The sequence below is a fragment of the Tenrec ecaudatus genome, chromosome 11 (assembly GCF_050624435.1).
Source record: "Tenrec ecaudatus isolate mTenEca1 chromosome 11, mTenEca1.hap1, whole genome shotgun sequence".
Lineage (NCBI taxonomy): Eukaryota > Metazoa > Chordata > Mammalia > Afrosoricida > Tenrecidae > Tenrec > Tenrec ecaudatus.
The window spans coordinates 12,107,424-12,121,916 of record NC_134540.1 but is presented as its reverse complement, the minus strand read 5'-3'; the positions used below and the strand labels follow the sequence as shown (position 1 = coordinate 12,121,916).

At 42.8% G+C, this 14,493-nt stretch overlaps 1 protein-coding gene across 1 annotated transcript in view; it reads left to right on the top strand.

Annotated features, from left to right (window-relative positions):
* The window catches only part of MPHOSPH8 (M-phase phosphoprotein 8), a 42,171-nt gene extending 37,573 nt beyond the window's left edge, over positions 1-4,598 (top strand). Inside the window, exons 11-14 of the mRNA XM_075562867.1 lie at positions 106-260; positions 1,532-1,659; positions 2,695-2,778; positions 3,351-4,598. Of these exons, the coding sequence (XP_075418982.1) occupies positions 106-260; positions 1,532-1,659; positions 2,695-2,778; positions 3,351-3,392 (409 nt within the window). The 3' untranslated portion in view covers positions 3,393-4,598. The remainder of the gene's footprint in view (positions 1-105; positions 261-1,531; positions 1,660-2,694; positions 2,779-3,350) is intronic.
* Positions 4,599-14,493: the final 9,895 nt, after the last annotated feature.

Below are 14,493 nucleotides of genomic sequence, written 5' to 3'. Positions count from 1 at the left end.
TAAGGGTTGGTCAGAGACAGCCTCACGTTCACTAGTAGAATAGATTTATGGATCATGGTTCATGTCCGCGTTAACACTGAAGATTCTTCTGTACTTTTTTATTAGACTCTCAAGAGTAGCAGAAGAGACAATAAGAGATTACTTTGAAGCACGTCTTGTTCTACTAGAACCGGTTTTTCCAATAGCTTGTCATCGTCTCTGTGAGGGTCCAGATTTTTCAACAGAATTCAATTATAAGCCTCCACAGAACATACCTGAAGGTAAACCTGTGCTTTCTCTCCGAAACATGACAGTATAAAAATGAACTGATATTTACACAGAACCTGTCTTTGAAGAAAACCCAAAGGAAATGCCGTTATACATAATGGTGTGAACTCCTTAAAAGCAGAGCTGCCCTGAGAGCTAAGCGGCTGTGGCAGTAACCCGGGAGGTCCCACAGAGCACCGGGGACAACCACTAAGGATCAAGTGGGAAAGAAGGATAATATTTACATAAGTTGAGTCTTGAGACTTTTTTGTTGTTGAAATTTATCTTTGAATCTAAGGAAAGCTCAATGAAATTCCATGACAATATCAATGTTTTAGAAGGTGATCAACGTTTTTCATGACTTTTATAATTGCTTAGTCACTGGATTAACATGCCCTTTTGGAAATAATTCAGTCATGTCTATCTTGCTCTGCAGTAAGTTTTACTAAGAGAAGGAGACATCAGAGCTACTTACTTCCCAGGCTCTGTGTAACACCAGCAGCTACCTCCCCAAGGAGGCACACGAGTTCAGTAGGAGCCAGGATCCTGTGAAAAGTGCAGCTGACCTTGACTCTACCTAAAGGCAGGAAGCCTGGCTCTTCTGGTTAGAAATGCCCATGCCCCCTTCAGAAGTTGCTCAGGGACCCACAGGATTGTTTTGGCAACACAGGAATCTATGGAAACCACGAATAAGATGTGCTGAGTGGGTTTGAACTACCACCCAAGCTTAGCACTGGACCACTGTGCCCCAGGGTGCCTTAGCTAGGGCGTCATGCCTGACAATTCTGTTAAGGACAGCTAGTCTTTGCTTTCCAGTGTTTTCAGGGGGGAGGTTTACAAAGCACTTCTAGGTTCCCGTTCAGTAGTTTCCACGCATTTTTCCTCCAAGGACACCAGGAACCGTGTACATTGTTCAGTCAGCCCTTGCTGGCTGGCCTAGGCCACTAGCTGGTTGACCAGAAACATCACTGAGCTTATTACACGTCTGTCACATTTTGTTGTTGAGAACACGTACGGCGCAAAGCAAACTCACGTTTCTGCACGTGCCGTTCAGTAACACGGGCTACTTTCTTCTGGGAGGTACGCATCCGTTCTCACCTTTTCCGAGTTGTCCTTCCTATTTTAGCATGCACTCACCGTCCCCAAGGGTCCCATTTAGTCTTTGATGGCCTGTACGGCATGAGGTCTTGGTGTGCACTTTCTGTGCTAATAAATAAATGTCCATCTTATGACAGATCCCTTATCTCAGGCTCTTTAATAAAATATATCTTTCTCCCTTCCTCAGGTTCTGGTATCCTACTGTTTATTTTCCACGCAAACTTTATTGGTAAAGAAGTCATTGCTCGGCTCTGTGGACCATGCAGTGTACACGCCGTAGTTTTAAATGATAAATTTCAACTCCCCATTTTTCTGGTAAGATTTTTTTTTATAGCTCAATACTGTAAATTACTATATTATAATCAAAAGTACAAAATAATTGTTTTAAATCCGTTGTTATGGAAACAGTCATTAAAATTCAGTAAGCCAGTTGCAATCAGTAATCATAAGATTATCCTGAACGATGTCAACAGAAATCAAAAAATTTTAACCTTAAATTACGCTTACTAGAGTAGTGGGGAAAGGCATGATATTGGAAACCAGGCACTTTATTTCTTATAACCACAAAATCATCCATATTCCAAATCGGTTACGATCCAGGTCATGACACTGACTCAAAACTCACCACCACGTCAGTGCCCCCGAGGGATGCCGAGTCAGCGTCATGAGTGCCCTGGGTCTTTAAAATGTAAGCTTCTGTGGTTACCAAAAATAGCATGACGTTCATTTAAGGAAAATTTACAAAGTAAATCTATTCATGCTTCTGGTACCTAAGTTGAAGCACTTTACTGGTGCTGATTGATTGTGTCTCTGCTTATCTGATGATGAGGGGCCGTCAGAAAGCTTGTGGAAAGTCCGTGATCGTTTCACTTTTCACATACAAGTGGCTATGTGAACGGTGTTTCCACATAGAACTTTGCTGCGGTGAGGGTTCTTTCCCTAAGCTGAACTCAAGTTAACTGGGTGTGAGCATGTTTAACATTCTGCGTACATGTTCGTCACACAGAGCTCTCTGGATCCTGGCTCTCCAGATGTGGACATGGTTTAACACTCCTGCTGTTGTGTAGTTGCTTACAGACTCGTCATAAACATTTCTCGGGGTACTGGCTCTCCAGATAAAAAGTTTACAAGGTTTCACGGGGGGATATTTGCATCTTTCTAGTGAATTGAGGAAAAATTAAGAAACCACAGTATATTGGCTAGCAAAGATCAAATATATTTTGTAATGTTTGGGTGACATGCTTCGAAATCATCTGAGTCTTAAAGGTATCAGGTATTATAAGATGGTAATGTAAGGCCAAAGTTCATGGAAAAATACTGACATTATTTCTTGGTTTCTTTCTGTTCTAGGACAGTCATTTTGTTTATTCATTCAGCCCTGTTGCCGGCCACAATAAACTCTTCCTAAGGTTATCAGAAGCACCCTCTGCTAAGGTGAAAACACCTTCCTTCTATTTGTCACCATTAGAAAAACACTTCAAGAATGTTAGTCTCTTGAGAAGGGTCTGTCCTCAAGAAAAGTACACCCCAAGTTAGCAATGATAGGTGAATCAATCTACATGTTTTTCTGGGTCTAATTCATGGTCAGACATAAATGAAGACTTCTAAGTCAATTCTGACCCATAGCAATCCTTTATGTAGCAGAAGAAACACTGTCCGATCAAACCTGTGACATCCGCACAGGGCACTTCAAGGATTTGATATTTACTCAGGGTTTTGAACCAGTTCAAGGGTTCAGACACAGAAACAAGGGCAGCTTATACTTTCCATAGCAACCAAATCTCTTGCATATCAGACGCTGGCCAAGTACGAAACTTGCGGTGGTGCCTCCCACAAGACTGAAGCACAGCACACAAAGTACAGTGGCTGACCAGTGGCTGACCATCTTTCAGTAGGGCACTGACCAAACCACATCAATCAAGCTGGGACGAAGCCCTGTGTAGGTTGTGTTTTGCCTTCTTTCCTCCACTTCTGTACTGACATGTGTTGTTTTTTCCTTACACTAGGTAAAGTTGCTAATAGGTGCCTACAGAGTGCAGTTGCGGTGACCCAAGGATAGGTCTTTCCAGAGCCAATCTTACATACTCCCTCTCAAGCACTTGGAATTCTTCTGGCATCTGTCAACCTCTTGCAGTTCCACACCTGTCATCTGCTGGAGGCTGTAAGCTGGGACATGGTTGTCCTAAGGGATTCTTAAGTACTTACAAAGATGGGTTTCCTCACCCGTGTCCTACCTTCTCGGTGGTGTAGTGTCTAAACTGTATCCCAGTTTTCCACAATGTGGAATGCTACACGAAGTCTATTTAGGAAATTAAAGAAGAAATCTTTATCAAATTTTAGTTCCCTACTAGCCCTGGAGAATTTTCTGGTGGGAGGGGGAGGGGAGAATAGCAACAGAAATGAGGCAGGAGTGAGAGGAATGTACAGTTTTTATTTGCTTACATCAAGGGAAGCATATTACATTCAAGATGCATAGTGGAATTGCTGCCCTTGCATAATGACTGGGTATGCGGGAGCGGAGGACCCGGGTGGGTGTAACATACAGTAGGGCACCGTGGGATTGGATTCGTGTTGCTATGGATTCAGAGAGGAGCCTGTTGACAGAATGGGTACATGCTGGGCTGCTACCTCAAATTCAGCCGGTCAAAATCAGTTGCTCTGCGGATGAACAGGACTTTCTAGTCCCACCAAGAGTTAGTCCTGGAAATCCCAGGGACCGCTCCACTCCATCCGGCAAGGCCCTCGTGAGTCGAAGTTGACGCCATGGCAGTGAGTGTGGGTTTCCTAGAACAAAGGTTGGAATGGACAGTAACTTCAAATTTGAGGGGTTCTTAGCAAAAGTAGCTAGATGGTAGGTACTCTTTGAATCTAAGTTGTAAACCCGGGCACCAGCCCTGAAGGAGAAATGTTACTGTACACTTTTATCCATACTCTCGGAATCCACCAAGCCGTTTTCTTGAATATTTGGAAAAGCCTATATCCCACCTGTGCCTTAGAGCCCTGGCTGCTGCATCCGAGGGCACCGTGTGCTTCTGTGGACGGTCACTCCATCGATGGATGGTGTGCAGGTCGGAGCTCTTAGGTCCTTCCTTCAAGACAGATTTTCCAACACAAATCAAGCCAACTTGTACAAATTATAATTGTCACCTGGTATTACACATTTCACAGCCAAGTTTACTTTATATCCTAACACTGCCTTTCCCCCCCGCCCCTCGTTTTCTCAATAAAATACAATGCTGGTCTTTTTCATATTATTTTCTCAGTGTGGAGCCCCAGTACATTAAGGTGGGTGAGAACTGTGCTTTCCAATTTCATGAGGGCTGAGAATAGGCTTCTACAACTAAATTAAATCATGTATAAGTATTCGATCGGATTTCATAGCCTTCTGGGCAAGACAAAAGGTTGCCTTGGTCAGGGCAACTACATGTGTGAGTTTGTAAATGCACTTCCTTTTGTCCCAGAATCATGGTTAGATGTGAGCAGCCTGGGCAGAGAAGGAGTTATTAGAACACACACTCCTTTAGAAGCTTAGGCTGAGAAGGAATGTGGAAGCTCTGAAAAGTGAAATCTTGGACCTTAGGGAGGATACATTTGGAACTTAATTTTCTAATAAGGACAGAGTAAGAAAAACCTGTTAAAGTTTGAGATAGAATGGGCTGTCTCTTATGTCAGCTCCCAAATCCTTCCCTTAAGCCCTGGTGGTGCTGTCAGCCAAGTGGACTGCTGTAACCTCAAAGTCCACCAGCGGCCCTGGGAGTGGTTCAGCCTTGGAAACGGTATGTGGGGCCACCATGTGTCAGAAGCAACTCGGACAGAGGTTTGGTTTTTGCCATCTCAGCCTTTTAAGTTTTGTGCCATGTCACACCTAGAGTTTTCTTAAGTACACAGCACTCGTGGATTTTCTTTAATCCTGGAGTGGAGCCTAAAGGATAAAAGTTGAGTATTCTCATGTGCCAGCGATAAAAAGGGCTTTGAATCTACTTTAGGGCAACCTGTCTGATGAGTTGCCCAGTGTGGGAAGTGCGGTAGCACCTTACCAGCTTCACGAACGGAATGTACACCGAGCTCTGCAGGCAGAGCCCCAAACCATCTTCACATCGCTGACGGGGTCACTACAGCATTGGTACAGGGCCAGGGCGATCTCACGAATACCTCAGCTTCAACTGAATTACTCTTCGACTAAAACTATTTCATACCAACACTAATTATCCTCTGAAGTCTTTCAGAGTTCAAATGTGTGGAATTTATGGGGAGTGGGTGCTCAGGTATTGCTCCTTGACGTCTAACCAGCTGGAGACTTAGAGCTTGTCAAAGTAAGGTAGCTGCTGCGGAGTGCGGTCGGGTGGGCTCTGACCCATAGCAACCCTGTGCACAAGGGACAGGACACCGCCCAGTCCTGCGGCCTCCTCACGGGTGTTCAAGTGCCTGAGCCATGGGTGACGCAGCCGCTGTGTCCATCCTTCTCGTTGAGGGCCAGCTCTTTGGCCAGTGCTCCATCCTTGTCTTTAGGAGGCACTCTGGCCTTATTTCATCCGAGACAGATCTGTTCTTATCGCAGCCCAGAGTACTTAAAAGATTATTCTCCAGCACAATTCAAATGCATCGACTGTTCTTTGGTCCTTCTTATTCACTGTCCAGTTTCCACATGCATATAATGCAATGAAGAATACCATGGCTTGGGTCAGGGCATCTTAAGTCTTCAAGTAGCATCCTTGCTTAAGAGGTCTTGTGCAGCAGATCTTGATCTCCTAGCTGCTGCTTCCATGAGCCTTGATTGTGGATCCACACAAAACAAAATCCTTGACAACTCCAACTCTTCTCCACTGATCATGATGTTCCCTATCGGTCCAGTTGGGAAGATTCTGGCCTTCCTCACACTGAGCTGAATCCACACTGAAGGCTACAGTCCTTGGCCTTCATCAGCTTCAACTCCTCCTCACTTTCAGCAAGCAAGGTTGTGTCGTCTACATATTGCAGGTGGCGAATAAGCCTTCCTCCAATCCTGATGCAGCTCTCCCAAATTTACATCTGCCAGACACAAAACATACCAATGCTAGCAAGATCCAAAATGCCTAATAAAATACTTTTCAAAAAAAACTAATTCTTTAGAATAAAACAGCATAAGGAAACTACTGTGTATTTTGCCAGAATAAAGTATTTTGAAACTTGTATTAGTTCATGCGTTGGATCTATTTCATAGCATAATACAATTTAAATCCCAGACATTAGTTGTGAAACGATTAATCTCGAGTCTGCTCAGTAAATGGAAAGGGCGTGGAACTGGATTGTCTTTGGTGCTGACTTGAAGACAGTTTTACAAAAATCTGGGCTTTCTAAACTCCAAAGTATAAACCAAATCACTGCCAACAAATAGATTTTGACATACAGCAACTCAGTAGGACACAGCAGAATCGTCCCTGTGGTTTCAGGACATAAAAGATGACTGGCTCCCTATCATTCACCCCAATGGGTTCAAACCGCTGCCCAACACCAAACCAACTGCACCACCTGAGCGCCTCTTAGTGTAAACTAGGAGGGCAAAACAAAAAAACCACTGTCATTGCACTGACCCTGTGGGTATCCAAGACTGCAACTATGGGAGTGAAAAGTCCCACCTGTCTCCCATGGTGTTTTTGAACCACTGATCTTGCGAAACAAGCCAACATGTAACCACTACACCATAGGGCTCCTGGAATAAACTAGGCAAGGTGTAATGATACTCTGAGAACACTGAACTGAGAAAGTTCACTAATAATCAGAAATGAAGAGGTGGTAGGTGCCTGGCACACCGACACACTTTGGGGCTCCATTTGAAACAAGTCTGCCTGCCTCTTGGCACCCATTTGGAGTAGAAAGAGCAGCTGTCACCACGGCGCGCTGCCACCAACGATTTGCTTTTCTCGGAGCAGCAGTTGCTAACAGGCTTGAAGTTTTAAATAAAACCTTTTCTCTGACATCGGGGGCTGGAGTCTGTAGACAAGTGTGTAAAAACAACCCTCTAGAGCAGCAGTTCTCAATGTGTTGGTTGCAACCCCTCTGGGGGTTGAACAACCCTTTCAGTGGGGTCGCCCAATTGCTAAAAGCATTATGAAAGTGATGAAGTAGCAAGGAAAATAATTTTGTGGTTGGGGGTCACCACTACATGAGGAACTGTATGAAAGGGTTGTGGCATCAGGAAGGTTGAGAACCACTGCTCTAGAGGGTCCCAGGTACCTGACTGGGCTGGTAGAATGGCATTTCCCAACATTAACCAGTGAGACAACATAGTAGGTAATGGTTTATTTAATGGATTCAAATTGCAAACGAAGCTTAGACTAGTTCCAACACAGCAGGCAACCCCTAAGATATGACTGACTACAACTCATACTTGCCCTTTCTGTAGATTTTTACCTTCACTTTGAAACCATTAAGCCAACCCCTACCCAAGAAAAGCAAATCAACTGTCATCCAAGTCACTGAGTGGAATGGCCGCCTAAAGATTTCTGAGATGCTCTTTATGGGAACTGACAGTCTCAACTCACCCAGTAGGCCAGAAGGGCTTCTACTTGTAACAAATTACCTTTCAAGAATCACCTGGACTTCCTGCACATGTAGTTTTTCTTGTTAATTCAAAGGCTTTGAGCTTTTTCTTGCACAAAAACCGAGTATGTGGCCATCGAGTTGATTCTATTTTCTACCAACCCTATAAAAGTCTTTATGGAAGTAGGCAGCGACTTTCTGCAGGGCCACTGGGAGGCTCAGATGACTGTTCAGCCCACTGCATACGCCACTGATGATGCTCTTTTCGCAGGAAGACTACATCTTATGCCTCTGTTCCAACCAAGCTACAACTCTGACTAAGACACGCAAAAAGATTTAGCTTAGGACTGCCTGTCCAAAGAACGTGTTGGAGGCATTTATTAAACTCAAATGTGTACATTAGTCTTCTGAGTTGCTTCTCCCATAAAGTGATTTGACCTGGGGAAGAAAAATAAAAAAAATTTTTTGCTGTATTTCTCTAAAGGAGAAGTAAGCTTTTTATTACTAAAAAAAGATTAGCTGGATTAGAATTACTGGGCAGCAGACTCGAGAACAATCTCATTCATAAGCAATTGCTTTTGCAAATTATATTTTAAATTTTTTTAATCGTTTTATTAGGGGCTCATACAACTCTTATCACAATCCATACATACATCAATTTTGTAAAGCACGTCTGTCCATTCATGGCCCTCATCATTCTCAAAACAATGCTCTCTACTTAAGCCCCTGGCATCAGGTCCTCATTTTTTTCCCCTCCTCGCTCCCCCTCTCTCATTAGTCCTTGATAATTTATCAATTATTTTGTCATATCCTGCCATGTCTAACGTCTCCCTTCCCCCACTTTTCTGTCCGTACCCCTGGGAGGAGGTCACATGTAGATCCTTGTAATCGGTTCCCTCTTTCCAATCCACTCCCTCTACCCTCCCAGTATGGCCACTCACACCACTGGTCTTGAAGGGATCATCTGCCCTGGATTCCCCATGTTTCCATTTCCTATCTGTACCAGTGTACATCCTCTAGTCTAGCCAGACTTGCAAGGTAGAATTGGGATCATGATAGTGGGGGGTGGGAGAAGCATTTAGGAACTAAAGGAAAGTTGTATTTTTCATCATTGCTACATCGCACCTTGACTGGTTCATCTCTCCTAGACCCCTTATACCTGATCCCTTCAACACCTCGTGATCTCACAGGCTGGTGTGCTTCTTCCATGTGGGCTTTGTTGCTTCTGAGCTAGATGGCCGCTTGTTTACCTTCAAGCCTCTAAGACCCCAGACGCTATACCTTTTGATAGCCGGGCACCATCGGCTTTCTTTGCCACATTTCCTTATGCACCCATTTGTTCTCAGCAATCGTATCATGGAGGTGTGCACCCAATGATTATGATTTTTTTGGTTCTTTGATGCCTGATAACTGATGGATGAGCACCATCAGCTTTCTTCACCACATTTGCTTATTCACCGCTTTGTCTTCAGCGGTTGTGTCGGGAAGGTGAGCATCATAGAATGCCAATTTAAAAAGAAAGTATTCTTATATTGAGGGAGTACTTGATTGGAGGCCCAATGTCCTTTTACTACCTTAATACTAAACCTATAAATATAGGCACATAGATCTATTTCCCCATCCTCATATATAAATATATTTGCATATGTACATGCATTTATCTAAACCTCTATAAATGTCCTTTGCCTCCCAGCTCTTTCCTCTACTTCCCTTGACTTTCCTCCTGTCCCACTATCATGCTCAGTCCCCACCTGGGTTTCAGCAATTCCTCTTGGTTACATAACCCTGGATGCAAATTATTGTCTTAAGGGGTCCGGGGAAATTACGTGAAGGTTTACAGAGCAGATCATCAACTAATAGTAAGCTCACATACAGATCAGCCAAATGCTGAAGCTTCAAAATACACTGACTCACTAAAACAGTGGTACTCAAAACAGTCCCCACAACAGGACCTGCTGGGAATGTAGTCTCAGGACCTGAGCCTCCTGCACCCCTCTTTTCCACTCCCAGTCTCTAACAAGTCCGCATGATACTGATGCGTTGCCTTCAAGTACTGCTTTACAGATCACCTGAAAGTGTTAAGATTTGGGAAGAAGGATACTACCATGGAAATGGCAATTTCTTAAAACTCTAGATAGTACTAAGGTTCGGTAGCTCTGTCACTTTTTTCTCTTAGAACCAACTGTGTATGTGGCTTCATTTTATCTTGAAAACCAGAACTTTTCAATAAAAGTATTCTGAGAAGCACTCGCTGTCTGAGGCTACTTTTCGAGAGCTGGGAAACGGGCTCAACACTGCGCGCTGCATGAGGTGGGTGTCACAGACAATCTGAACATATGATTTCCCGAGTGCTTTCCCAACATGCAGACCAATACCATGCCTTCTCGTGGAAATGGAGTGTGTTGTGATGTCACATTTATCACCAGTTAAGGGATAACTATTGGGACCTATCAAGGTGACATCCTATATCTTAGAGAAATAACAGCAGCATGCGTGGATATATGATATATGTACACCCAGGATCACTGAACCACTATTCACTAGCAGAAATAGAGAAAACTATCAAACATCAGTAGAAAAAAAGCAAAAAACTCAAACTACATACATATAACAAGAGTATCATACAATGTTTAAAAATAACAAATTTTCGATACAGCTCAGAATGCAGATGGACCCGGGGGATACCTATGCTGAATGAAATAAGGCAATCACAAAAGACAAACTTTGTAGGTAACTACTGATAAAAAGCCAGGGAAAGCTTTTCATAGAAAAAGGGGAAAAAATCTTGGCATAAAAAGCCCCTAAATATAAATGTTATATGACACTTTACAATGCACGACAGCTGTACAAAGAGTAGAACGAAGGGAGAGACGGAGCCAGAATTCTTTTGTTAAGTAAGACTTGTTTTCCATATCCTTACTATTCGTCCAATGTGACCTAGTTTATAGATAGTACCTTCACTGAGAAAAGATGATGGCGGTGTGGAGCTACAGCTAACCTCAAAGCATGCTGGGACACACAAATGGCACTGATACCAGGCAGAGTAGTACAGGGTTCCGCCCCAGTTATTCGATACTACTGCAGTAAATGAAAACTGCAGTTTAGATGCACTATTTATGCTCAATGCAATCCAGGAAAACGTTCCATTAAAATTAAGTATAATTACTTCACATGAGCAGTTTGATTTGCTCATTTGGAGAACAATATTGAACTGCTAAAAAGACAAACCTACCTGCACTGCGCTGCAAGAAGAAAGACCAGAATGCTCTTTAGAGGCAAGGATGGCACGACTTCATCTTACATACTTTGGACATGTTGGCAGGAGAGCCAGGAGGACATCATATTTGGTAAAGTGGAAAGGCAGCGGAAAAGAGGAAAGCCCTGGACAAGATGGATTGACACGGGGACTGCATCAAAGAGCGCCGGCACAGGAACAAACTGAGGATGCAGGGCCTCACAACAACTTCATGTGGCGTTAAAAAATACTGAGGAGCTGCGGGCTCACCTGACGGGAATGACTCCAGCACTGCTGCTCCCTGGCTCTTCGGAATGTCACCAGATGCTGAATTTTAAGTGGCTTCATCCACGTTCTCTTTTATTATCCTAGAAATAAAGTAAAATCCAAATTCACCATTTATAAAACAATTGATTCCAAGAATCATCCCAAAACAGAAGTGTTAACTCTTATCAAAAAATCTTCACAGTAATTAGGTTCTGTTAAAGGTTGAAGTTTTTATCTCATTTGATTATTTTCGTTCAACTGGGTGTGGATTTCTATTCCAATTACTGGTAGAACATAACATATTCAGTTAAGTTTAATCTTTTTATATTAGAATAAGCAACATCCTGAAAATGACATTTTAAAGTTCTAACTAAATCCTTTGTATTTCACTTTCCATAGCATACCAGAACTTAAAATCTTAAAAAAAACAACTTACAGTCCAAAACCTGACAAAGAACTCTGGCTGCTATTGTAGCTACCAGATTAGTCTACCTCATCCTGTGGGCCAGGCATCTATCTGGACAGGGGGCTGTGCCCCAGCACAGCGGAGATGTTCTTACCCTGAACACAGTTCAGTGTTAACCTTGGGGATATATGCCCCAGGATGCAGGGCTGTATGTTTATAATGTACTAATGGCACCAGCACAGTACACGTCAAAATTCAGGAATAGCAGACACACAGATTTAGACTTTTGTTTGCCTTAACTGTTAGAGGAACGTAGTCAGAAATATTACAGACATTTGTTTACCTAGTTCAAGGTGGTTCTTTAAAACTCGGGTTAGTCACACATTTCAGTACTAGCTGAATATGTATGTGCATGTACAAAATGCTGGTTAATTTAAAAGAATTCAAAGATTCCCCCCAATGCACATCACTGATCCATGAAGATCCTTGATCCTGGTTGGACACTAACTTTTTTTTTTAATTTCCTGTAAAACGGCATAAATCAACCAAAAAAGCATCTTTTCTTCCCTGATTTCCATGAAGAACCAGCATTCATTTAACTTTTCTGTTGAGTATCTTGAGTATTCTTCATAATGTTGGATATCTGCTCCTAGTTTAATTAGCACATATCTAATTAACCTTTATATGTGGTTTTATAGATGGGATATATATTTCTCTCCGTTACTACCATGAAAGCTAACAAGAACAAGTGGAAACATGAACCAAACTGGACAGCTGGGTTACTTCAGTTCTTTGTAATGCCATCAAGACTAGTAAAAGTTCTGCCTGGGCTTCAACTTTTTAAAGTTGAAAATACTACAAACTTACAATATAAAAACCATTAACTGATGAAACCTACACAGGTCATCTCTCTAGAAGTTAGCAAAGTTCTAGTTATCAATATTGGTTTTTTAAAATTTATTTATGTGAATATTTTTAGTGATATGTGATGTAACATTTACCATGTACCAACCAGGGTCTCTCGCCTGATCAAGCGGCTGTTTCGTTGTGGGCTGTGGAGTCAATGCTACTCATAGGGAGCCCCTCGCACAGAGCAGGCCTGCCCAATAAGCTTCCAAGGCTGTAATCTCTGTGGCAACCCTTGCTGGGCCATTTCTTCCAGGGCCCTGCTGAGCAGCTTTGAACTCATAAGCACACGTCTAACCATGTGCCAAGAGGGCTCCTTGGTGTTGGCCGCAAGCTGACTGCAACTCACAGAAGCCTAGCACACAGTACAACAGAGGAATTTGGAAAAATTACCAATACAAGTTCAGCCACAACAACAAAAAATCAGTTGAGCTACTATACATAAGGCAAAGACAAATGAAAAAGGAAATTTGGAAACATCTCCATTTACAATAACACCACCTTGAAGAGACTACAATACGCAGGACAAAGAGAAGCAGGGGCCGCCGAGAACTCACACGATGAAACCTACAAAGCACTGCTAGCAGCAGTCTACGGAGTTACTGGAGGACTAAAGATGCCACCACCATCCAAAACAATGTGTGCAGTCAGTGCAACCGATGAATATTCTAACATCCTCTTTTATAGAGGAATATTAATTATCGACTTTATCTTCAATTATCAACTTCATGTGGAATGGCAAGAAGCATTCCACATAAAGCTAACACAATGGTAAAAGAAAGACATCTCTTTACTGATTTTGAGACGTACTTTTACGGTTACGGTAATCAAAGCAGCCTTGAACTAGTTTAACAGCTGAGGCACAGATAAACAGAATGGAATTGTGAGTAGAGATTACACAAGTATGGCCAATTCATTTTTTGGAAGTGTGCTAATCCCATTCAGTAGCAAGAGTCTCTTTAATAAATGGGCCTGGGAAAACTGGATTTTCCTCTTGCACAAAAATGAAATGGGATCTACACCTCACACCATTCCCCAAAACAGATTCCAAATAGTCTCAGGCCTTAAAAATTGAGTCCTAAATAATTCTAAGAAGCAGGATCATTCTGTCAGGCTTTGCTTATAATCTGCATTTTTTTCTAATAACAAAAGCAATAGCAAAAGACAATATAAAAATGGGGTCATATAAAAATTAAATACGAAGTTCATCAAGACTTTACCAAAAAAAGAAAAGTGAAAAGACATGCTACAGACAGGGAAAATAGCTCCAAAAATTGTCGATTAATAACCAAAATATAAAGTTTTAACAACTTAAAACATAGATAAATATCACAACCACCAAATTGGCAAAGAATTTGGACAAGGATTTCACCAGAAAGGACGAATGGCCGCTAAATCTATGCTTGACTTCATTAATCAACCAAAACCAAACTCACAAATTCCACCTCACAGCAACCCTGTAGGGCGAGAACGGCCCTGCGGGTGGGTTCTTTCTCTCGTCTACCCCATCTTTCTCCAGAGGAGCCCCTAGTGAGTTCATGCTGACCTTGCGCTGGGATGTAACCCACTCCACCACGAGGGCTCCTCGTTAGCCAAGAGAGAAAGGCAAGCAACCCCACAAGGGGATTCCGTTTCACTGCCACTACTCTGGCTGAGACTCTAAGAAAGGAGAGTGACAAGTGTGGTGAGTGGGTGGGGGGACACCCTGCGGGCAGGAATGTGAAAGGAGGAGCAAGCACCTCAGTGGTGAGTACTGCAGCCCTTCCTCTAAGCAGTGACCTGTGATTCACTCGTGGGTGAACAAGGTATGGCAAAA